The sequence below is a fragment of the Oscarella lobularis genome, chromosome 16 (genome assembly GCF_947507565.1).
Source record: "Oscarella lobularis chromosome 16, ooOscLobu1.1, whole genome shotgun sequence".
NCBI lineage: Eukaryota > Metazoa > Porifera > Homoscleromorpha > Homosclerophorida > Oscarellidae > Oscarella > Oscarella lobularis.
This window is the reverse complement of record NC_089190.1, coordinates 2,243,011-2,262,766: the sequence shown is the minus strand read 5'-3', so window position 1 is coordinate 2,262,766 and position 19,756 is coordinate 2,243,011. Positions and strand designations below refer to the sequence as shown.

Below are 19,756 nucleotides of genomic sequence, written 5' to 3'. Positions count from 1 at the left end.
CCCGGGGCTAAAACAACTCACTCCTCATCGAGACTTCGATCGCGATCAGTCGCATGTTGGGGACTCTCGCACTCGCCCTCATATTCGTCGTCTGCGACGGCGCTACGCCGTGCTGTCGACGTTTCCTCGCCGATCCGACGAACGTCGACTGTACGCGCTGCAATTTGACGTCGGTCCCGTCGAATCTCGGTCCGGTAACGCGTCTCGATTTATCCGATAATTTCCTTCGCGATCTCGACGGTCTCAAGTCGTATGAGGACACGCTGCAACATCTCGATTTGCACGGCAATCGGCTCGAGACTCTCACCCACTTCCGTACCATGAACTTTCCCAACATATCATTATTGAAACTGGAAGGCAACGCCCTTCGTGGCGGCGATATCGACGTCGATTTTCGCGGTCTCTCTTCACTAATCGATCTCGATCTCTCCAATAATTGTTTTGACGTCACGCGCACGGCACCGACGAGCACGTGGCCCGCGCGACTCGTGCGACTCGTCGTGCGAAACGCGTGCCTCACGGCGACGACGCTCGAGCGTCTCGTTCCCGTCCAATCGCATTCGTCGCTTCGGGCGCTCGACGCTTCGGAAAACGGGGCGCTGCGCGAGTTTGATTTCTTGCGCAAATTGCGCGCATTGACGAATTTGTCGCTCGCCGAAACGCCGGCCACGTGCGGCGATTTGGGAACTATTTCCGGGGTGACATCGTTGGTGCAATTGGATCTTCGCGACGCGCTCATGGGCAGCGGATCTACGTCATCGTGTAGCGCGCTTTTGCGACTTCAATCCCGATTGCCATCGTTACGCGATCTCGATTTAAGCGGCGTCAATTTGAATAAGTTGAAGCAGGAGAGTCTGTTTCGCGCTTTGGGCTATTTGAAGCGTTTGAGTCTGCGCGGCGTTCGAATCGCGCCTCCGGATGAGAGCGACGATACGGGAGATGAAAGATCGCGGCGCGAAGTGGCCCCGTATCAACGACGTCTAATAACCCATCTCAACCTCGCCGATTTTCCACTCGAGAAATTATCCTACGTTATGGATTTCAAAGATCTCGAAGTTCTCGAACTCAAAAACGTCTCCCTTGGACGACGATTCGATTTGCGAGCTTTACTCAGCGCCCTGCCAAACATCGTCGAACTCAATTTGGCGGAGAACAAACTAAACGAATTAGACTCATTAAAAAAATTGAAATTCAACCTCAAAAGACTAGACCTCTCTGGAACGATTTCTTCGAATCCCGCACTTTGGAGTCAAGTCGATTTCGAGTCGTTTGAAAAACTGACCAGCTTATCATTGGCTAGAAACGGCATAGAGACTCTAAACGGCTCCGCCTTGCGGCCTAGTCACCTCACCTTTCTCAACATTTCCGACAATCCTCTGAGAAGAATCGCCGTGGGTGCGAAGTTTACCGCGCTACGAGTGCTCGATCTTTCCGTTTCGTCGTCGTCGCAACTGTCACTCCTCGACGATTTGTCGTTTCTCCGCGAAATGCCGCGGCTCAGAGAACTCTACGTCAGCGGGCAACGGGGCGTCAACGCGCAATTCATTTCTCCGAGCGTCGTCAAGTTGGACATGCGAAAGTGTCGATACTTTTGCGGTTGGCAGCGTTTTGACTCATTCTCCCAATTCAAATCACTACGCGAAATCGATTTGGAAGACAACTGCGTTAACGATGCCATCTTAGCTCATCTCAGCCTTGGAGCCGTGCAAAAACTCTCCTTGAGTAACAATCCAAACATAACGACGATTTCGCCTCTGAAAGCGCCGAATTTCAAAAGATTGAGATGGCTTTGTGTCGGCGAAATTCCTGGGCTTCAAGGATTCGAAGTATTGGCTTCTCTACCTTACATATCTCATCTTTACGTCGATTCGATCGCGACGGGATCGAGGCCCTTGAATCTTTCCTTCGTTATGGGCCATTTGAGACGACTCAAAGTCGTCAGCGCCACTCGCAACGGCATCGCTCATCTATCCGATCTCTTTCCGTCGAACGTTCGTTGGCTACGTCTTCGCGAAATTCGTCTCGATGATAATCAACTCTCAGCCTTCAGTCAAAATGGCTCGCACGACAACGAAACTTTTCCCAGCCTTCAGTACGTTTCTCTCGCCGGCAACGCTCTCGCCGAAGTGCCGTCAGGCGCTTTCGCTCACTTCCAGCATCTTCACACACTCAACTTATCGAACAACTTGAAACTGAAGCGTCTGGGTAGCAACTCCATCGCCAATCTACCCAATCTCATGTACCTCTTCCTCGCCGACGATCCCATCGCCGATCCGAATCCAAACAACTTCTACGATACGTACAATCTTCGCTACGTCACGGCGACTCATTGCTCGTTCTGCTGCGTCGCTTTGAGCCACGGAAAAACGTCCGAATTGCCGTCCGGTCGACCGCAATCGTTCCAATGCAATTGCAGCGTCGATCTCGCGCCGACTGCCTCGTGTCGTCGTCTCATCCAATACGACACTTGGATGACGACAATAGCGTTCGAATCGGCCGTCGCACTGCTCGGAAATCTTCTCGTCATCGTCTGGCGTCTTCGCGCCGTCATGAAACACGTGCGAAGGAACCAGACGGTGACGAGCACATCGCTGATGATTCTCACGCTCTCCGTCGCCGATTTCTGCATGGGCTGCTACCTGGCGATCATCATAGCCGGCGATCAGGCTTTCCATCACAAATACGGTCTCCACGCGTCTCAGTGGACGGTCAGCGCCGCGTGCCAAGCGGCCGGATTCCTCGTCGTTTTCTCCACCCAACTTTCCGTCAGCGTCGTTCTCACCATCGCCGTCATGTCGGCATTCGCTAAAAAACTTCTCACGGCGAGAACGCCGAATCGTTTCCTTCGTATCGTACTCGTCGTCGAGATCGTCGCCGCCAGCGTCGTCGCGGCAATTCCGATCATTCTACTCCACGGTAACGATCTCAAAATGATCAGCGCTCCGTGGACGGGAATCTGCACGCCGCTCACACTCCAACAAGAATTCATTTACGAGTACGCCTTCTCGCTTATGTCCGTCTATACGCTCGTTGCGATCAGTGGCGGCGCGCTCTATCTCTATTTCGCTTGCCAGACGCTTCGTAATCGCAAATTTAGTCGGGCTCGGCGTTTGGTTGCTTCCGTAGCGGCGCCAAGCGTCGATGACGATCGTAATCGTCGTGCCGTGCGACTTCTCACTCTCATTGCCGTCACGGATATTTTCTGCTATTTGCCGACGTTTATTATGTTGATGGTGAAGCCGATTATTGGCGATTCGGTTTCGTATTCGGCGACGGCGTATGTGACGTTGCTCACGTTGCCGCTCAATGCCGCCGCCAATCCGATACTCTACACTCTGTCCAAACGCGATTTCGTCAATCGATTCACTGACCTGAAACACTGTTTTCGTCGAAAGAATTACTATTATTCGTTGGGAGGGCCGTCTGGTACGAAATATACCAGTACGTCTTTGGATAAATTTCCGACAGCCGAGGGAGAAACTGAATGTCTGCTAAGTAGCACTAGTGATTACGGTAGCGAATGATTTAGAATCTGTTTTCACTGGTATTATTTTAAGGCCTCTGTTTCTTTGTTCACTGGTTCTTTTTGTGTATATGCAGATCTAGATTAATACATCGGTTTCTTTGCGCAGTGCGCGCTCGGCTACGCAGGACAGCGCGCCCACGCGGACTTGCATGTGGTCGGAATGTCGCAAACTCTCGTGTCGAATTTCTGGCCTCTCGCTTCGCTTGACGTTCAAGATCGAACAAAGGCAGCCGAAGAGATTATCTCAGAGCTCGAAAATGACGAAAACGTGCAGCGCTTTCTTTATCCGAGAGCGTGACCGACTCGAAAATCTCTTTTAGCCAGAAAATCTCCAATACGTCGTCAAACGTCTCGTTTCTGGCTTGGGATCGTCGCGTAAGGCAGCGAGGGAAGGATTTGCTGCAGCACTAACTCAGGTAAGCGCACGAAAACGACGAAAACGACGCATTTTCTCACCCCCGTGGCTCAAGCTCCTCGCCAAGTTTCCCTCGATCGAAATCGCGTCGATTTTCGATCTAATGCAAGCCAAACTGCGTCCAACGGGAAACGCCAAGGCTCAGGTAAAGCCCAAACGATTCAAAACAGGCATCTAAGTGGGAAAAACAGGAGGAACGCGACGCTTTTTTCGGTCAAGTCTTCGCGCTACTCGCGCTCAATCGTTCAGGCCGTCTCCACGACAAAGTAAGCCTTATTCCCACGCACGATCCCATACTCTAGGGTCCTCTTTTCCCAGAGGGCCGGGCTCGATTTGAAGCGAGCCGCGTCTGAGCTAAACGAGCTCAGAAAACGCAAGCCCTATCTAAAGGAAATCGCCACGCAGTGTCTAATAGATATGATAGCTCAGGTGAGGACTTTTGTATAGTCTTTGTACTGGATGTCTTATTTTTTTTAAAAAGACTGATGAAATTGGGTTCAATGAGTTTGTTTTTCCTTCTTTGGAGTCTGATTTGGAGCTCGGCTGGACTGCTTGTACTACAGAGCGTCTCTGCTTGGCTGTTGCTATGCAACAGAAAAAGGTTTTTGGTTTATCAGCATTTGTACTCTTTGATTTTTTTCTTCTCTCTCTAGTTTGGTAGTGATGTTTTTAAAAAATATTGGAAGCATAGTCGGATTTTGAATGTGAAAAATTTCAGTCATATGGTCAATCCTCTAATGGTAAGAAAATTCAATCTTTATTAAATTTAATTGGTGATAAAATGATTTAGGCATCCAGTGAGTCTCATCCTCGAGTTCACATTGTATGGGACTTGGTATTGCCTAACTTTGTCTCGTCAAAAAGTCACCTTGGAGAATTTTGGAAAACCATTATTGATGGCAAGCCTCAAAATAATTTAATAAGGCAATTAATCGAAATTTTTCAGATGGTCTTATGGTTTCTTCTTTTGAACGAAAGTACCTTGGTTTTTTATTGGTTCTGAAGATTTTGCCTCACCTGACTGCTGACCAGGTACTTTGAATTTGTCTCCTTTCTTTTTCTGACGTCACAATGCAGATTCCTTTGATTTTTACGTCGAATTGGATGCGCTGCCTCATCAACAGTCTTTCGTCTGAGGAGAGAAATCTCCACGCAGCAGCTAAGAATTTTGTTAGTTATTTATTAACAATTTTCATATCAACATCATATGTTTCTTTAGTGCAAGGCACTGAGTGAAATTGACCTTGCCAGCAAATCCGTTACCTTGGCTATAATTAGAGAATTGTTAGGCAGATTTGGGAATAAGAGATTTGATAGTTTGACTGGTACAAAGACAGTAGCATCCTTAGTGAACACAGTAGGCTTTTGACCGTCCCCACGAGATTATATGCTACACACTTGATTTTTCTCTTAGCTTGACTCTGATGCAATGTTGGAATATGTTCAATTTCTTCAAAAATCCTTCTCCTTGGATACCACAGTTGAATCTGAAGACATGGATGAAGACTTGGGTGTGAGACAGTGGGCTATTGATCAGGTTAGAAATTCATTGTCTTAGAGGAATTTATAAAGACTCTGGATATTTTAGATGTTAGGCCTTGTCAGAAATTCTAAATTGCCTAGATCTGACTCGTGGCTTTTGGCTTGTCTGAAATTTGTCTTCTTTCAAGCTTACTTCGCACTAGAGCCGTCCAACGAAAACAAAGACCTGGTATAGTTATAATTAATTCGTTTTCAATTGTGTTTAATTTTTTGGCAGTCTTGCTATCAGGTCACGTCTTCCTTATCTGGAGAAATCAGATCATTTTGCGAGCAACGGCTGTTGAGTGTTATGGGAGAACTTTCAGCTATGCCATCCCTTGGAAAAGGTATGAATAGACCAAGTTTTATATCTAGAGAAAACTGAACCATTGTCTAGTTCAATTGGATGGCAAAGATAGGCGTTTTCTCTACAGTCATGGCTTTGCTTCAGATGGAAACATGTGGGTCTATCATCTCGCTATGTTTGCTCAGGTTTGGGTCACATCTTGGGGAGGAATACACTTCAATAGATATTACTATTCTATCTTAGGAACTTCTGAATGACGAGAATGTGTCCTTAGTCAATCAGATCAACGAAGACGTGACTAAAAAGTAGAAAATCGCGTGAATAAATCTTATGCGTGTTTTAGGGAACGTTTTCTTTCAACGAGTCCCTGGCCGTTGTCAAAAAACTAAGAGAAGCCGTAAGAAATGAAACTAGAAAAAGGCCTGACCTATTTTTTGTATTTAGAGGAGACAGGATTTGCTTGTGGCTGAGTCTATTGCCTTCGAATTGCTCTTTCTCCATGCAGCACTGCAGATCTTTAGTGGAGAATCTCACTGGCTTGATATACTAGAGGCAAGACACTGAAAATTAAAATTAGCACTGAAATTATATTTCTATACAGGACTTGGATAATTGTTACAAAAACATGTGCAACAAAGGACCGAATCAAGACGGTAAAAATGTCAAATTTTCATCCTGCTTCAGTTCTGTCTAAGTTTGATTTTAGATTTGCCTTGGATTGACGTGCTCACTGATATTCTTCTGTCTCTTCTCTCCCAGCCTTCTCAGCTTATGAGAACGGTTGTAGAACGGGTTTTCACTGCGGTGATTTCTCACGTAACGCCAAGATCATTGACTCTTATAACGCAGGTAAAAAACAAATCATTTCTTTGAGAAACATTAATGTTGACTTTATAGGCTATTAATCCTCAAAATGACGATGACGAGACTTCAGACAAGGAAGACGAAGAAGAGGAAGAAGATGAGGAGGAGGAGGAGGAGGAGGAGGAGGAAGAACAAGAAGACGAAGAGTCTGACATTGAAGATGATATTGAAGAAGAAGAAGAAGATGCTGGGGAAATTGACGAAGAATTCCGTATGCAAGTCAAGGACGCGTTAGGAGATTTAGCAGCAGACGAAAATGTCAGACTGTTATCCTAATCTCTTGCATTTTTTCAAGATACTGTATTGTAGTCTGACGACGAGGACGACGTTTCTTTGGACGACGAGGCTATGGAAGCCGTCGACGAAGCTCTAGCGTCCGTTTTTCGCGAGAGAAGAAAGGGGAAGTCGAACAAGAAGCAAAAGAAAGGCAAGACAAGGTTGGATGATTTAACCAGTAGAGTGACTCTCTTCTGCAGAAGACGAAAAGACGCTGGCCCACTTCAAACTGAGGTAAGAGACTCTGGGTAAGAAACGCTTTATTTTATAATCTCCTTTGCCGCAGGGCTTTGGATCTCTTAGATACATTTATAAAAAAGCAAACGCGTAGTCCTCTAGTATTGGTACGTATTCATTTCCTTGGATTTTGTCCCATCCATTGCGCTCTGTAGGAAATAGTTCTTCCTCTACTGGGTGTAATCCAGTATTCGGAAAAGAATAAGGTGCTGCAGCCACTCCACGAGAGATCCAAAGGCTTATTTAGAAACCGACTATGCAAATTAAAAGAGGTCCGTCCACTGGGTACACGTTAATGATTTTAAACTCTAGCCCTTTTGTAGTGTTCAGACGCTAGTGGGATAGACGTTGATCGCGTGCACTCTTTACTAGAGGGTCTATTGATAATGGCTAAGTCAGGTAAATGCTTATTTGACGCAAGTAATGGCTTGAAATTGGGTTCTCCTAGCTCCGTCTCTGGCCATGGTTACCCTTATTAGTCAAGGTTGCATGTTAATGGTGAGAAGACTCTTAGTAGGGTCGGGATTTTGTATATGCTGTGTAGATTCGTGTTCTGCGCCGAATTGAACCGCCAAAAAACGCCAAGGAATCAGATTTTGGGTCTATAGATATGCCTCGAGTACTCGCAGCATATAGAAGAGCCTTAGAGGACTTCATGAAGAAGAAGTACGTACTCAGTAGTCTGAATATCATTGGAGAACTATTTGACTATTTATAGGAGCAGCAAGCTTCATCCTTCGCTGTTTATCGATCTAATAGACAGGCATCCTGTACGTAAAGTGGCTCTTTCGTTGATAAGAAAGGAACGTCTTTTAGGCAATTGCTTGGCACTTGGCTGAGTACGTAACGGCTCTTCTAGGATCTTCAGTAAATCACTATAGAAAGGTACGCACTGAAACAACGCAGCACGTAGACTTTCCGGATAATTTTTTCTAGTCACAAGGCGTTCTCATGCTGACGCAGCTTATCTCCAAGAAGACAGATGTGACGGTAACGTTTTAGGGTCCCCTGGGTACAGAATAACCAGGGGTATCATTTCTAGGTTGATTCAGTTGTTCAGCGTGTGTGTCCACTGATGCTTGATGCTCTTATTGAGGTACAAGCTGTGAGATATTAGAAACAACGCTTTTAGACGTCTTTGTAGTTACTGGGCGTTAAAAATGAAGAGATCAAAGCAAAAGAGATGCGAGACGTTTTTCGTTTTGGATTGAAACTAGTCCCAATAGCAAAAAATCAGCCATGCTGGGACAAAGTAAGGGATTATGGTCAACAGTGGGGTTAATGACTGTGGGTTTAGAAGAGAAACAGCGTCACGAAGGCGGTGCAGTCATGTCTGGAGAGCGGAACAGCGGCGAAAGCGCAGTGCGCGCAACTGATGCAGCAAATAACGGGAGAAAGGTAAGAGAACCAAATATTAGAAATACCTCAAACATTGGCTCAAAGATCGTCACCGGTTTCCAAACGAAAACGAAGCAAAGAAAAGTCAAGAGAGGAGGACGCCACGCCAAAGAGTAAACGTAAGAGAAACGCCAAAAAGTAAGGGGTTCTGAACAATGAATGGGTTTGTATACGACGTGTATTCAATGCAGTGTAGTGTAGAAAGTCTATATGTTCATGCATGCAAAGCGTTCAATGATCTAGGAAGCCGACTGAGCCGACTCAACCTGAGATCCAGCCACATCCAAAACACCAGAACCTTCAAGAAGAAAATCAATAATTCATTTAATTAATTACAAATTCCATTTACTCACCAATACTATCCGAAACTTTTTCAAATTCACTCAGTGCAGCAGTGGAATTGGCAGTGAGGAAATCCATCTCAGACGACGTCAACTAAGAGAAGAGAATTCTTCAATGCACCACGTGTTACATACCACCTACCTTGTCTCCCAATTTTCGAAGTGCAGTCAATATTTCAACAGCCTGTTGCGTGTACGTTCCTTCAGCAATTCTACCCATCTTGCTGTCTCGTTTCAACTAGAAAAGAAATTAATTTAGTCAATTAATCGCCTATACGGGAAGTCTACTTTTATTCGCTAATTTTTAACACTTAGCTAATTCGATATTGTTTAGTTCTTACGTCGGATAATCTCTGACGTAATTGTCCGGGTTGTCGCTTCGCGAAGAGACGTATCACTTCGGGCGTTTGGAAAGCGTCGCTGATCGCCGCTTGTATGGCCTGCGCGGTGCAAAAGAGACGCTCGGTTGCTGGGAAATGACTTCGCTTGGCTCACCAGGCGCATTCGGCTCAAATCGTCGATTAGGGTCATGTTTCCAGCTGACATTTTCTTCAGCGACTCGTTGAATTCCTTTAGTTGCTCGAGCGTTTCTTCTTTGGTCTCCTTGTACTCGTCTTCGTCGAGGTCTTCCCTTCGTTTGGGAGCGGAGTGTGTGTGCGTCGCGAAGATCCTCGAAGGAGGCCCCGCTTACTTTGCTTCTTCGAGATCGGATAGCTGTGCAACCAAGCGATCGAGCTGCTCTTCTAGATTCTGCTTCAGTTTCGCCGTTTCTTGTTTTCCTCCCGTCGCCATTTTGATGTTAGAGCGCGCATCCCTGAAATTCGGACAAATGCAGCTGACAAATGCTCTCGTTTGAGCTTGCGTTTTAGGTCTAGGAAGAACAAGGGTGGTCAGAAGAACAACGGGGTATGCGAAAGTGTTCTCGAAAAAAACAGAGTCTCATGCGGATCGAAATTTCATTTCGGAGAACTTGAGGGATTCACTTTTCCAATGAAGCCACCGTATTCCCTGATAACCTTCGTTTAGATTGGAATCATAACAACCGCTGTACCACCAAGCACCGTGATAGAAAATGGCGCAATTTCCACTGACGGAGAGATCATTATCTTGGTCCTTGGTTGTAAATTTCATTCCATTGTGGTAGGCAAGTGAATCGCCAGCATTTCCACTGTACCCACTTACACCCAAAACGTACTTTGTGCTTTCATCACCAACACTAAAAGTAGAATATTTTGCATACGCTCTATTTCCTTGGCTGTCTCCAAGATCAACTCGAAGTTCATTTCCACTTTTACTGAGACTGAGTAGCCAATGTATGTAATCAAGACCCAGCCAAAATTCTCCGTTGATATTTCCAAATCCGTTTTTATAGTCAGTCCAATTGCGATTAAAATCAACAGATCCATCCTGTCTTCGTTGGAAGACGGTCCATCCACCCCCATCAGTCTCCATGTCACAATAGACTTGAATCAATTGATTTTGAGAGCTAAAAATGGAATAGACGCCACTCACTAGACTAGTGTTCTGTTTCAGTAAGCAGGAACAATGGCATTCTTTGTACATAACACGGCTTTTCAACTCTGACAGTTCATTGCGTAGTTCTTCGATTTCACTGGTCGGTGTAGCACCTTTTGAGCCTTTGGGACCAGGCAATCCGTCGTCGCCTTTGTCACCTTTCAAACCCTTGAGCCCTTGGATACCTTGCAGTCCGGTGAGCCCCTGAATTCCTTTTTCTCCTTTTATCCCCACTGGTCCCATTGCGCCTTTTTGACCTTGTATTGCCTTTTTTTAATTATATTTATTATAATACTTAAACTGCGATCGAAATACCTCTCCTTTCGTTCCCTCGTTTCCTTTTGGCCCTGTTGGACCCTGTAACAGACACAGAAATATTGATTAGATATAGTTATCTTTTTCTACTCTAGTACTTGAGTTCCATTCATCCCCGGAGGCCCCGTTGGACCGGGCAAACCTTTTTCTCCCTTCTAAAGCGACTTGTGGTAAAAGAAAAATCGCTTGCCTAAAGTACGTCTAATTCTACCTCTCCCTTCACCAACACTGGAACTCCTTCTTGGCCGAAGAGGCTTTTATAGTGATCGATTGACATACAGACGGTAGGCTCCGATGAAGGAATGACGGCATAATTATTAGAGCAGGTATTTCGACTGATTGTTCGGTCAAAGCTGAGCAGAAGTATCGCCGCCACAGGAAGCATTGATAGATGCATTTCTACAAACGGGAAAACTTCCGTTATACTCTATTCCCGTTTAGGGCGACAAAATAAAGCAACGTTCGGCGGGATACGTATAGTAACTTCCACGAAGGACGAAGGAAACGTACCGCGTGCTGTCTCCAAGGAACCTCTGTTTTCTTCTTTGGTAGCTTTCTCGCATTGAATTTCGATCTGGGAAAGTATGCGTTCCTGTAGCTCCGCCTTAGCAACAAGGATGACCTCGAGGCGCAATCACCTACTTGCACGTCACGTGGGACTCAAAAATTGAAAATTTCGTTTAGGCAAATTCGTAATTTATTGTGTCCTATGTCAGATTTAATGCTAGATTGTTTAAGGTAGTAATATCCTAAATAGGGTCTAAAAATTTCAAAAAAATAAAACACGCTCAAAAAATATTTAGTCATTCCAACCGCGATAAAAATCAACAGATCCGTCCTGTCTTCGTTGGAAGACGGTCCATCCACCCCCATCAGTATCCATGTCACAATAGACTTGACTTACTTGGTCTACGGGTCCAAGGATAGAATAAACGCCGCTTAGTGCATTAGAGTTCTGTTGCTGTATGCAAGAACACAGGCATTTAGAAGGAACACGGCTCTTCAATTCTGACAGTTCTTTTCGTAGTTGTTCAATTTCACTAGTTGGTGTGGCACCTTTTGCGCCTTTGGGACCAGGGGATCCTCTCAGTCCGTTTATCCCGGGATTTCTTACTGATCCCCTTGGTCCCGGCATACCTGTTTGTCCTATTGGCCCCACTGGGCCTTGTTTTCCGGTGAATCCCTGACTTCCCTTTTCTCCTTTCATCCCCACGGGTCCCATTGCGCCTTGTAATCCTCTTGGGCCTTGTATTGCCTGACCGGGTGCTCCTGTATCTCCAAAATTTCCTTTCAAGCCTTTTTCTCCTTTTTGTCCTATTGGTCCCTGTATTCCCACACTTCCTTTCTGTCCTTTGTCACCTTTGGGTCCAGCCTTACCGCGAATTCCCGGTAGCCCCTACATTGAATTAATCTCAGTAAAGGATTTCCCACAGAATCGAGCAATTTCCACCTTTGGGCCTCTGATGCTTGAACCGTTTGATCCTTTATGACCGGCTGGTCCAGGAAGGCCAATTAATCCCTAGTTAAACTTAAGTATCTTGGAGATGCACGCCCAAACATATGTTCATCAAACCCGATCTCCTGACTTTCCTGGGGTCCCACTAAACCAGGTCGTCCTGGAATGCCATGCTGTCCAGGTAATCCTGGAGGGCCCTGCTGTCCGGGTGGTCCTGCTGGACCTGGTTGACCGGGTGCTCCGTTGTGTCCTGGCACGCCAGGGTGCCCAGAGTGACCTCGAGGGCCAACGCAGTCCGCACTGCACAGAGTCTCCACAGCAGAAATGTATGCTAACTAAAAGAAAGGCACAAAGCGTTCTCTCACCTTTGAGGTATCGTTTTGGTCTGGTAAGGCGGAAGCAGTGAAGACAAATGCTAATAAGAACACTATTCTGGCCATGTGTAGATGAGTCATCTCTTCGCAGTCGTAAACAACGGAGAGCTCACGTGTTACAGCCAACCTAACCGAAGCGTGCCTCAAACTTTTCCCGTGGGCTCCTCATGCACTGCTCCTCACGTCTCTGTGGTATCCGAACAGGGTCAGACTGCCAAATAAATTTGACGTCGAAGCAGACTTTCTCACGCCTGCGCTATAAACCACAGGCGGGAGAGGGTCTGGTTTGAGGCTACGCTAAAGTCTACAATGGCCATTTGATCAGAGTTGCAACAGACGCTTCGCGATTTATGAAAAGAACGACAGACGTCTACGGTTCTTATGCTCTAACGCAACGTCTTAATTAATCACTTAGATCGAAATTTCATATCGGAAAATGTAAGAGGTTCGTGCTTCCAGGTATTCCAACGAATTCCATCTTTCGTACCGTCGTGACGTCCGTTTAGATTAGACTTATAGCAAGCCCTGTACCACCAAGCACCGTGCCATTGATAGACACAACCGTGACCATCGTTGTCTTGGTCTCTGGTTGAAAATTTCATTCCGTTATGGTAGCTAAGAGAGTCAGTAGCATTTCCACTGTACCCACTCACACCTAGAATGTACTTCGTGCTTTCATCACCAACACTAAAAGTGGAATATTTTGCATATCGTCTATTTCCTTGCTCGTCTCCAAGATCGACTCGAAGTTCATTGCCACTTTTACTAAGGCTGAGTAGCCAATGTATGTAATCAAGACCCAGCCAAAATTCTCCATTAATATTTCCAAATCCCTTTTTATAGTCATGCCAATTGCGATAGAAATCAACAGATCCATCCTGTCTTCGTTGAAAGACGGTCCATCCGCCCCCATCAGTATCCATGTCACAATAGACTTACTTGATTTTGTGAGTCTAGAATAGAATACACGCCGCTATTAAGGCTAGGGTCCAGTTTCAGTAAGCAAGAGCAGCTCTGACATCTGCTATAACTGATGACATATTTTTTGAATTCTGATAGTTCTTTTCGTAGTTGTTCAATTTCACTGGTTGGTGTAGAACCTTTTGAGCCTTTGGGACCAGGCAATCCGTCGTCACCTTTCAAACCCTTTAGCCCTTGGATACCTTGCAGTCCGGTTAGTCCCTGAATTCCCGTTTCTCCTTTTATCCCCACTGGTCCCATTGCGCCTTTTTGACCTTGTATTGCCTTTTTTAATTAGATTAATTATAATATTCATACTGCGATAGATATTTACCTCTCCTTTCGTTCCCTCGTTTCCTTTTGGCCCTGTTGGACCCTGAACAGACACAGAAATATTGATTGCATATAGTTATCTTTTTCTACTCTACTACTTGTGTTCCATTCATCCCCGGAGGCCCCGTTGGACCGGGCAAACCCTTTTCTCCCTTCTAAAGCGACTTGTGGTAAAAGAAAAATGCCTAAAGTACGTCTATTTCTACCTCTCCCTTCACCAACACTGGATCTCCTTCTTGGCCGAAGAGGCTTTTATAGTGATCGATTGACATACAGACGGTAGGCTCCGATGAAGGAATGACGGCATAATTATTAGAGCAGGTATTTCGACTGATTGTTTGGTCAAAGCTGAGCAGAAGTATCGCCGCCACAGGAAGCATTGATAGATGCATTTCTACAAACGGAAAAGCTTCCGTTATACTTTAGCTTTATTCCCGTTTAGGGCGACAAAATAAAGAAACGTTCGGCGGGATACGTATAGTAACTTCCACGAAGGGCAAAGGAAACTTACCGCGTGCTGTCTCCACGGAACCAGGGAATCTCTGGGTCCAAGGAACCTCTGGTTTTCTTCAGCAGGTTAATTAATTAATTGTTCGCAGGCGTGATGTCTCCAGGAAAGCCTCTGCTTTTCTTCAGCTGGCTACTTAATTATTTGTTGGCAGGCGGAACCAGGCGACGCGCTGGCACTGCCTGCAAACGGCTTCCTAATTAAATATGGGCAAGGTCTATATGTTCACGCATGCACAAAGCGTTCATCTAGGAAGCTGACTGAGCCGAATCAACCTGAGATCCAGCCACATCCAAAACACCAGAACCTTCAAGATCAAAAATCAATTATTTAATTACAAATCCCATTTCCTCACCAATACTATCCGAAACTTTCTAGAATTCACTCAGTGCAGCAGTGGAATTGGCAGTGAGGAAATCCATCTCAGACGACGTCAACTAAGAGAAGAGAATTCTTCAATGCACCACGTGCTACATACCACCTACTTTGTCTCCCAATTTTCACAGTGCAGTCAATATTTCAACAGCCTGTTGCGTGTACGTTCCATCAGCAATTCTACCCATCTTATTGTCTCGTTTCAACTAGAAAAGAAATTAATTTAGTCAATTAATCACCTATACGGGAAGTCTACTTTTATTCGCTAATTTTTAACACTTAGCTAATTCGATATTGTTTAGTTCTTACGTCGGATAATCTCTGACGTAATTGTCCGGGTTGTCGCTTCGCGAATAGACGTATCACTTCGGGCGTTTGGAAAGCGTCGCTGATCGCCGCTTGTATGGCCTGCGCGGTGCAAAAGAGACTCTCAGTTGCTGGGAAATGACTTCGCTTGGCTCACCAGGCGCATTCGGCTCAAATCGTCGATTAGGGTCATGTTTCCAGCTGACATTTTCTTCAGCGATTCGTTGAATTCCTTTAGTTGCTCGAGCGTTTCTTCTTTGGTCTCCTTGTACTCGTCTTCGTCGAGGTCTTCCCTTCAGTTGGGAGCGGAGTGTGTGTGTATGCGTCACGAAGATCCCCGAAGGAGGCCCCAGCTTACTTTGCTTCTTCGAGGTCGGATAGCTGTGCAACCAGGCGATCGAGCTGCTCCTCTAGATTCTGCTTCAGTTTCGCCGTTTCTTGTTTTCCTCCCGTCGCCATTTTGATGTTAAAGCGCGCGTGCAGACCAAAAAGTGAGTATTGCAGACGAATTCTCCGGTTTGAGCTTGCAACAAGGGTGGTCAGAAGAACAACGGGGAATTCGAAAATGTTCACGAAAAAAACAGAGTCTCATACGGATCGAAATTTCATTTCGGAGAACTTGAGGGGTTCATATTTCCAATGATGCCACCGTATTCCATCAGAACTCGTCTTGTGATAGCCTCCGTTCAGACTGGAATAATAGCAATCCTTGTACCACCAAGCACCGTAATACTGAACGGCACAATTTGTTGAGCCACGTTGATCATTATCTTGGTCTTTGGTTGTAAAGTTCATTCCATTGTGGTAGTCAACTCGAAGTGAGTCGCCGGCATTTCCACTGTACCCACTCACACCCAGAACGTACTTTGTGCTTTCATCACCAACACTAAAATTGGAATATTTTGCATATCGTCTATTTCCTTGGCTGTCTCCAATATCAACTCGAAGTTCATTTCCACTTTTACTGAGACTGAGTAGCCAATGTATGTAATCAAGACCCAGCCAAAATTCTCCGTCAATATTTCCAAATCCGTTTTTATAGTCATTCCAACCGCGATAAAAATCAACAGATCCATCCTGTCTTCGTTGGAAGACGGTCCATCCGCCCCCATCAGTATCCATGTCACAAAAGACTTGAATTACTTGGTTTAGGGGACCAAGAATAGAATAGACGCCACTTATTGCATTAGAGTTCTGTTTCAGTATGCAAGAACACAGGCATTTAGAAGGAACACGGCTTTTCAATTCTGATAGTTCATTTCGTAGTTGTTCAATTTCACTGGTTGGTGTAGCACCTTTTGAGCCTTTGGGACCAGGCAATCCGTCGTCGCCTTTGTCACCTTTCAAACCCTTGAGCCCTTGGATACCTTGCAGTCCGGTGAGCCCCTGAATTCCTTTTTCTCCTTTTATCCCCACTGGTCCCATTGCGCCTTTTTCACCTTGTATTGCCTTTTTTTAATTAGATTAATTATATACTGATACTGCGATAGATATACCTCTCCTTTCGTTCCCTCGTTTCCTTTTGGCCCTGTTGGACCCTGTAACAGACACAGAAATACTGATTAGATATAGTTATCTTTTTTTACTCTAGTACTTGTGTTCCATTCATCCCTCGAGGCCCCGTTGGACCGGGCAAACCTTTTTCTCCCTTCTAAAGCGACTTGTGGTAAAAGAAAAATCGCTTGCCTAAAGTACGTCTAATTCTACCTCTCCCTTCACCAACACTGGAACTCCTTCTTGGCCGAAAAGGCTTTTATAGTGATCGATTGACATACAGACGGTAGGCTCCGATGAAGGAATGACGGCATAATTATTAGAGCAGGTATTTCGACTGATTGTACGGTCAAAGCTGAGCAGAAGTATCGCCGCCGCAGGAAGCATTGATAGATGCATTTCTACAAACGGGAAAGCTTCCGTTATACTTTATTCCCGTTTAGGGCGACAAAATAAAGCAACGTTCGGCGGGATACGTATAGTAACTTCCACGAAGGACGAAGGAAACTTACCGCGTGCTGTCTCCAAGGAACCTCTGTTTTCTTCAGCAGGTTAATTAATTAATTGTTGGTGTCTCCAGGAAAACATCTGCTTCTCTTCAGCAGGCTAATTAATTAATTGTTGGCAGGCGGAACCAGCGTTGCTAAACAAAGGCAGTTCTTGGCGACGCGCTGGCACTGCCTGCAAACGGCTTCCTAATTAAATATAGGCAAGGTCTATATGTTCATGCATGCACAAAGCGTTCATCTAGGAAGCTGACTGAGCCGACTCAACCTGAGATCCAGCCACATCCAAAACACCAGAACCTTCAAGATCAAAAATCAATTATTTAATTACAAATCCCATTTCCTCACCAATACTATCCGAAACTTTCTAGAATTCACTCAGTGCAGCAGTGGAATTGGCAGTGAGGAAATCCATCTCAGACGACGTCAACTAAGAGAAGAGAATTCTTCAATGCACCACGTGCTACATACCACCTACTTTGTCTCCCAATTTTCACAGTGCAGTCAATATTTCAAAAGCCTGTTGCGTGTACGTTCCATCAGCAATTCTACCCCATCTTGTTGTCTCGTTTCAACTAGAAAAAGACATTCAGTCAATTAATTAATCACCTATACGGGAAGTCTAGTTTATTCGCTAATTTTTAACACTTAGCTAATTCGATATTGTTTAGTTCTTACGTCGGATAATCTCTGACGTAATTGTCCGGGTTGTCGCTTCGCGAATAGACGTATCACTTCGGGCGTTTGGAAAGCGTCGCTGATCGCCGCTTGTATGGCCTGCGCGATGGAAAAGAGGCGTTCGGTTGCTGGGAAATGACTTCGCTTGGCTCACCAGACGCATTCGGCTCAAATCGTCGATTAGGGTCATGTTTCCAGCTGACATTTTCTTCAGCGACTCGTTGAATTCCTTTAGTTGCTCGAGCGTTTCTTCTTTCGTCTCCTTGTACTCGTCTTCGTCGAGGTCTTCCCTTCGTTTGGGAGCGGAGTGTGTGTGCGTCACGAAGATCCTCGAAGGAGGCCCCGCTTACTTTGCTTCTTCGAGATCGGATAGCTGTGCAACCAAGCGATCGAGCTGCTCTTCTAGATTCTGCTTCGTTTTCCTCCCGTCGCCATTTGATGTTAAAGCGCGCATCGCATGCGGACAAATTCGGACAAATGCAGCCGACAAAGGCTCTCTTTTGAGCTTGCGTTTTAGGTCTAGGAAGAGCAAGGGTGGTCAGAAGAACAACGAGGGAAGCGAAAATGTTCACGAAAAAGAGAGTCTCATATGGATCGAAATTTCATTTCGGAAAACTTGAGGGGTTCATATTTCCAATAATGCCACCATATTCCATCATAACTCGTCTTATGGTAGCCTCCATTTAGATTGGAATAATGGCAACCGTTGTACCACCAAGCACCGTGCCAGGAAATGGCACAATGTCGACTATCGACATCATTGTCTTGGTCTTTGGTTGAAAATTTCATTCCATTGTGAGAGCCAAATGCATCATTAGCATTTCCACTGTATCCACTCACACCCAGAACGTACTTCGTGCTTTCATCGCCAACACTAAAATTGGAATATTTTGCATAAACTCTAGTTCCTTGGCTGTCTCCAAGATCAACTCGAAGTTCATTTCCACTTTTACTGAGACTGAGTAGCCAATGTATGTAATCAAGACCCAGCCAAAATTCTCCGTCAATATTTCCAAATCCATTTTTATAGTCATTCCAACCGCGGTAAAAATCAACAGATCCATCCTGTCTTCGTTGGAAGACGGTCCATCCACCCCCATCAGTATCCATGTCACAATAGACTTGACTTACTTGGTTTAGGGGACCAAGAATAGAATACACGCCACTTATTGCATTAGAGTTCTGTTGCAGTATGCAAGAACACAGGCATTTAGAAGGAACACGGCTCTTCAATTCTGATAGTTCTTTCCGTAATTGCTCAATCTCCCTGGTTAGTGTTGCATCTGGTGAACCTTTAGGACCAGGCAATCCCCTCAGTCCGTGATCACCCTTGTGACCTTTCAAACCCTTTTCTCCTTTTTGTCCTACCGGACCATGTACTCCTGCGCTTCCTTTCTGCCCCCTGTCACCTTTGGGTCCAGCCTTACCGCGAATTCCAGGTAGCCCCTAGATTTCATTGAGTTTGACTTCTATGGGTATCAAGTAGTGCAGCACCTTTGGGCCTCTAATTCCCAAACCGTCGGCTCCCTTAGGACCGGTTGCTCCCGGTGGTCCCGCTGGACCGGGTGCTCCGTTGTGTCCCGGCATACCAGGGTGACCAGGATGGCCAGGGTGGCCTTGCGGCGCAATGCAATCCACACGACACGACGTCTGATAGACAAGAATGATGAAAATTGAAGAAAGAAAAAGCACAGCGCGTTATCTCACCTTTGAGGTATCGCTTTGGCTTGGTAAGGCGGAAACAGTGATGACAAATGCTAATAAGAGTAAGATCACCATTCTGGCCATTTGTATATGAGCCATCTCTTTGCAGTCAGAATAATAGGCGCCTCTGCCAGTTCACTCCTAATGTAGGACGTCCTAAACAGCGGAGCTCACGTGCTACAGCTAACCTAAACTCCGCGACCCGCTCCTTACCTACACCCGACTTAGATGCCGGAAGAATTACACGATTGAAGCATTGTGTAAGAGATAATGCACGGGCAGAGTCTTGTCTGGCGCGCACAAATTCAGGAGCACTCCTGCCATGTTGTCATGCAGCTCCTAACGCG

At 45.6% G+C, this 19,756-nt stretch overlaps 9 protein-coding genes and 1 pseudogene across 11 annotated transcripts; 2 read left to right on the top strand and 8 right to left on the bottom strand.

Annotated features, from left to right (window-relative positions):
* Positions 1–53: 53 nt before the first annotated feature.
* LOC136196557 (leucine-rich repeat-containing G-protein coupled receptor 4-like) lies at positions 54–3,628 on the top strand. Its single transcript, XM_065986138.1, has one exon. The coding sequence runs from the start codon at positions 54–56 to the stop codon at positions 3,522–3,524; it is 3,471 nt and encodes a 1,156-aa protein (XP_065842210.1). The 3' UTR covers positions 3,525–3,628.
* Positions 3,629–3,668: 40 nt separating this feature from the next.
* Positions 3,669–8,754, top strand: LOC136196558 (uncharacterized). 2 transcript variants are annotated; one of them, XM_065986140.1, is made up of 35 exons: positions 3,669–3,794; positions 3,847–3,942; positions 3,997–4,086; positions 4,133–4,207; positions 4,260–4,370; positions 4,423–4,542; positions 4,595–4,681; positions 4,732–4,840; positions 4,888–4,973; positions 5,019–5,111; positions 5,161–5,298; positions 5,356–5,478; positions 5,530–5,652; positions 5,701–5,809; positions 5,860–5,954; positions 6,013–6,063; positions 6,113–6,163; positions 6,214–6,321; positions 6,371–6,422; positions 6,476–6,618; positions 6,667–6,891; positions 6,943–7,060; positions 7,110–7,143; positions 7,196–7,253; positions 7,302–7,418; positions 7,470–7,545; positions 7,595–7,644; positions 7,691–7,812; positions 7,865–7,916; positions 7,963–8,031; positions 8,083–8,136; positions 8,189–8,242; positions 8,291–8,398; positions 8,444–8,544; positions 8,590–8,754. In XM_065986140.1, the coding sequence occupies exons 1-35, from the start codon at positions 3,687–3,689 to the stop codon at positions 8,684–8,686; spliced, it is 3,303 nt and encodes a 1,100-aa protein (XP_065842212.1). In that variant the 5' UTR covers positions 3,669–3,686; the 3' UTR covers positions 8,687–8,754. The 2 variants fall into 2 exon arrangements, with proteins under 2 accessions (XP_065842212.1, XP_065842211.1); XM_065986139.1 differs by having other exon boundaries at positions 6,113–6,166.
* Positions 8,687–9,688, bottom strand: LOC136196605 (protein LZIC-like). Its single transcript, XM_065986196.1, has 6 exons — positions 9,577–9,688; positions 9,381–9,516; positions 9,227–9,325; positions 9,028–9,123; positions 8,898–8,979; positions 8,687–8,842 (listed from the first exon to the last, which is right to left on the bottom strand). Exons 1-6 carry the CDS (start codon positions 9,675–9,677, stop codon positions 8,784–8,786), a joined length of 573 nt encoding a protein of 190 aa, XP_065842268.1. The 5' UTR covers positions 9,678–9,688; the 3' UTR covers positions 8,687–8,783.
* Positions 9,689–9,708: 20 nt separating this feature from the next.
* Positions 9,709–11,264, bottom strand: LOC136196583 (ficolin-2-like). Its single transcript, XM_065986175.1, has 5 exons — positions 11,226–11,264; positions 10,927–11,114; positions 10,814–10,870; positions 10,716–10,757; positions 9,709–10,667 (listed from the first exon to the last, which is right to left on the bottom strand). The coding sequence occupies exons 2-5, from the start codon at positions 11,110–11,112 to the stop codon at positions 9,825–9,827; spliced, it is 1,128 nt and encodes a 375-aa protein (XP_065842247.1). The 5' UTR covers positions 11,113–11,114; positions 11,226–11,264; the 3' UTR covers positions 9,709–9,824.
* Positions 11,265–11,399: 135 nt separating this feature from the next.
* LOC136196609 (pulmonary surfactant-associated protein D-like) lies at positions 11,400–12,742 on the bottom strand. The gene is given in 5 exon segments (XM_065986200.1): positions 11,400–12,111; positions 12,166–12,234; positions 12,289–12,321; positions 12,324–12,482; positions 12,537–12,742. Coding segments are annotated over 5 exon segments (933 nt in total). The 5' UTR covers positions 12,612–12,742; the 3' UTR covers positions 11,400–11,514.
* Positions 12,743–12,952: 210 nt separating this feature from the next.
* On the bottom strand, positions 12,953–14,230 carry LOC136196941 (ficolin-2-like). The gene is made up of 5 exons (XM_065986599.1): positions 14,045–14,230; positions 13,937–13,993; positions 13,840–13,881; positions 13,646–13,790; positions 12,953–13,479 (listed from the first exon to the last, which is right to left on the bottom strand). The coding sequence occupies exons 1-5, from the start codon at positions 14,228–14,230 to the stop codon at positions 12,953–12,955; spliced, it is 957 nt and encodes a 318-aa protein (XP_065842671.1).
* On the bottom strand, positions 13,506–15,512 carry LOC136196604 (protein LZIC-like). The gene is given in 10 exon segments (XM_065986195.1): positions 13,506–13,790; positions 13,840–13,881; positions 13,937–13,993; positions 14,045–14,232; positions 14,350–14,653; positions 14,702–14,783; positions 14,832–14,927; positions 15,031–15,129; positions 15,185–15,320; positions 15,386–15,512. Coding segments are annotated over 6 exon segments (573 nt in total). The 5' UTR covers positions 15,487–15,512; the 3' UTR covers positions 13,506–13,790; positions 13,840–13,881; positions 13,937–13,993; positions 14,045–14,232; positions 14,350–14,594.
* Positions 15,513–15,523: 11 nt separating this feature from the next.
* Positions 15,524–18,140, bottom strand: LOC136196582 (ficolin-2-like). 2 transcript variants are annotated; one of them, XM_065986172.1, is made up of 10 exons: positions 18,056–18,140; positions 17,860–17,995; positions 17,706–17,804; positions 17,506–17,602; positions 17,376–17,457; positions 17,034–17,327; positions 16,735–16,922; positions 16,622–16,678; positions 16,524–16,565; positions 15,524–16,476 (listed from the first exon to the last, which is right to left on the bottom strand). In XM_065986172.1, exons 7-10 carry the CDS (start codon positions 16,918–16,920, stop codon positions 15,616–15,618), a joined length of 1,146 nt encoding a protein of 381 aa, XP_065842244.1. In that variant the 5' UTR covers positions 16,921–16,922; positions 17,034–17,327; positions 17,376–17,457; positions 17,506–17,602; positions 17,706–17,804; positions 17,860–17,995; positions 18,056–18,140; the 3' UTR covers positions 15,524–15,615. The 2 variants fall into 2 exon arrangements, with proteins under 2 accessions (XP_065842244.1, XP_065842246.1); XM_065986174.1 differs by lacking the exon at positions 18,056–18,140 and having other exon boundaries at positions 17,860–18,049.
* LOC136196940 (protein LZIC-like) lies at positions 17,269–18,159 on the bottom strand. The gene is made up of 6 exons (XM_065986597.1): positions 18,056–18,159; positions 17,860–17,995; positions 17,706–17,804; positions 17,643–17,649; positions 17,561–17,602; positions 17,269–17,327 (listed from the first exon to the last, which is right to left on the bottom strand). Exons 1-6 carry the CDS (start codon positions 18,157–18,159, stop codon positions 17,269–17,271), a joined length of 447 nt encoding a protein of 148 aa, XP_065842669.1.
* Positions 18,160–18,290: 131 nt separating this feature from the next.
* LOC136196939 (ficolin-2 pseudogene) lies at positions 18,291–19,748 on the bottom strand (annotated as a pseudogene).
* Between the last annotated feature and the right edge of the window lie 8 nt (positions 19,749–19,756).

Excerpts from the sequence above, each read along its gene's own strand:
- LOC136196557 (XM_065986138.1), top strand. The coding sequence starts at position 54 with ATGTTGGGGACTCTCGCACTCGCCCTCATATTCGTCGTCTGCGACGGC.
- LOC136196558 (XM_065986139.1), top strand. The coding sequence starts at position 3,687 with ATGTCGCAAACTCTCGTGTCGAATTTCTGGCCTCTCGCTTCGCTTGAC. Across the intron at positions 4,543-4,594 it reads TTGCTATGCAACAGAAAAAG|TTTGGTAGTGATGTTTTTAA; the intron begins GTTTTTGGTTTA and ends TTCTCTCTCTAG. Across the intron at positions 6,892-6,942 it reads ATTTAGCAGCAGACGAAAAT|TCTGACGACGAGGACGACGT; the intron begins GTCAGACTGTTA and ends ACTGTATTGTAG.
- LOC136196605 (XM_065986196.1), bottom strand. The coding sequence starts at position 9,677 with ATGGCGACGGGAGGAAAACAAGAAACGGCGAAACTGAAGCAGAATCTA. Across the intron at positions 9,517-9,576 it reads TCCGATCTCGAAGAAGCAAA|GGAAGACCTCGACGAAGACG; the intron begins GTAAGCGGGGCC and ends TCCCAAACGAAG. Across the intron at positions 8,843-8,897 it reads AAAAGTTTCGGATAGTATTG|GTTCTGGTGTTTTGGATGTG; the intron begins GTGAGTAAATGG and ends TTCTTCTTGAAG.
- LOC136196583 (XM_065986175.1), bottom strand. The coding sequence starts at position 11,112 with ATGCATCTATCAATGCTTCCTGTGGCGGCGATACTTCTGCTCAGCTTT. Across the intron at positions 10,758-10,813 it reads CGGGGATGAATGGAACTCAA|GGTCCAACAGGGCCAAAAGG; the intron begins GTACTAGAGTAG and ends TGTCTGTTACAG. Across the intron at positions 10,668-10,715 it reads ACGAGGGAACGAAAGGAGAG|GCAATACAAGGTCAAAAAGG; the intron begins GTATTTCGATCG and ends AATTAAAAAAAG.
- LOC136196941 (XM_065986599.1), bottom strand. The coding sequence starts at position 14,230 with ATGCATCTATCAATGCTTCCTGTGGCGGCGATACTTCTGCTCAGCTTT. Across the intron at positions 13,994-14,044 it reads CAGTGTTGGTGAAGGGAGAG|AAGGGAGAAAAGGGTTTGCC; the intron begins GTAGAAATAGAC and ends AAGTCGCTTTAG. Across the intron at positions 13,480-13,645 it reads TGGTCCCAAAGGCTCAAAAG|TCTATTGTGACATGGATACT; the intron begins GTTCTACACCAA and ends AAATCAAGTAAG.
- LOC136196582 (XM_065986172.1), bottom strand. The coding sequence starts at position 16,920 with ATGCATCTATCAATGCTTCCTGCGGCGGCGATACTTCTGCTCAGCTTT. Across the intron at positions 16,566-16,621 it reads GAGGGATGAATGGAACACAA|GGTCCAACAGGGCCAAAAGG; the intron begins GTACTAGAGTAA and ends TGTCTGTTACAG. Across the intron at positions 16,477-16,523 it reads ACGAGGGAACGAAAGGAGAG|GCAATACAAGGTGAAAAAGG; the intron begins GTATATCTATCG and ends AATTAAAAAAAG.
- LOC136196940 (XM_065986597.1), bottom strand. The coding sequence starts at position 18,159 with ATGCGCGCTTTAACATCAAATGGCGACGGGAGGAAAACGAAGCAGAAT. Across the intron at positions 17,996-18,055 it reads TCCGATCTCGAAGAAGCAAA|GGAAGACCTCGACGAAGACG; the intron begins GTAAGCGGGGCC and ends TCCCAAACGAAG. Across the intron at positions 17,328-17,560 it reads GGTAGAATTGCTGATGGAAC|GTTCTGGTGTTTTGGATGTG; the intron begins GTACACGCAACA and ends TTGATCTTGAAG.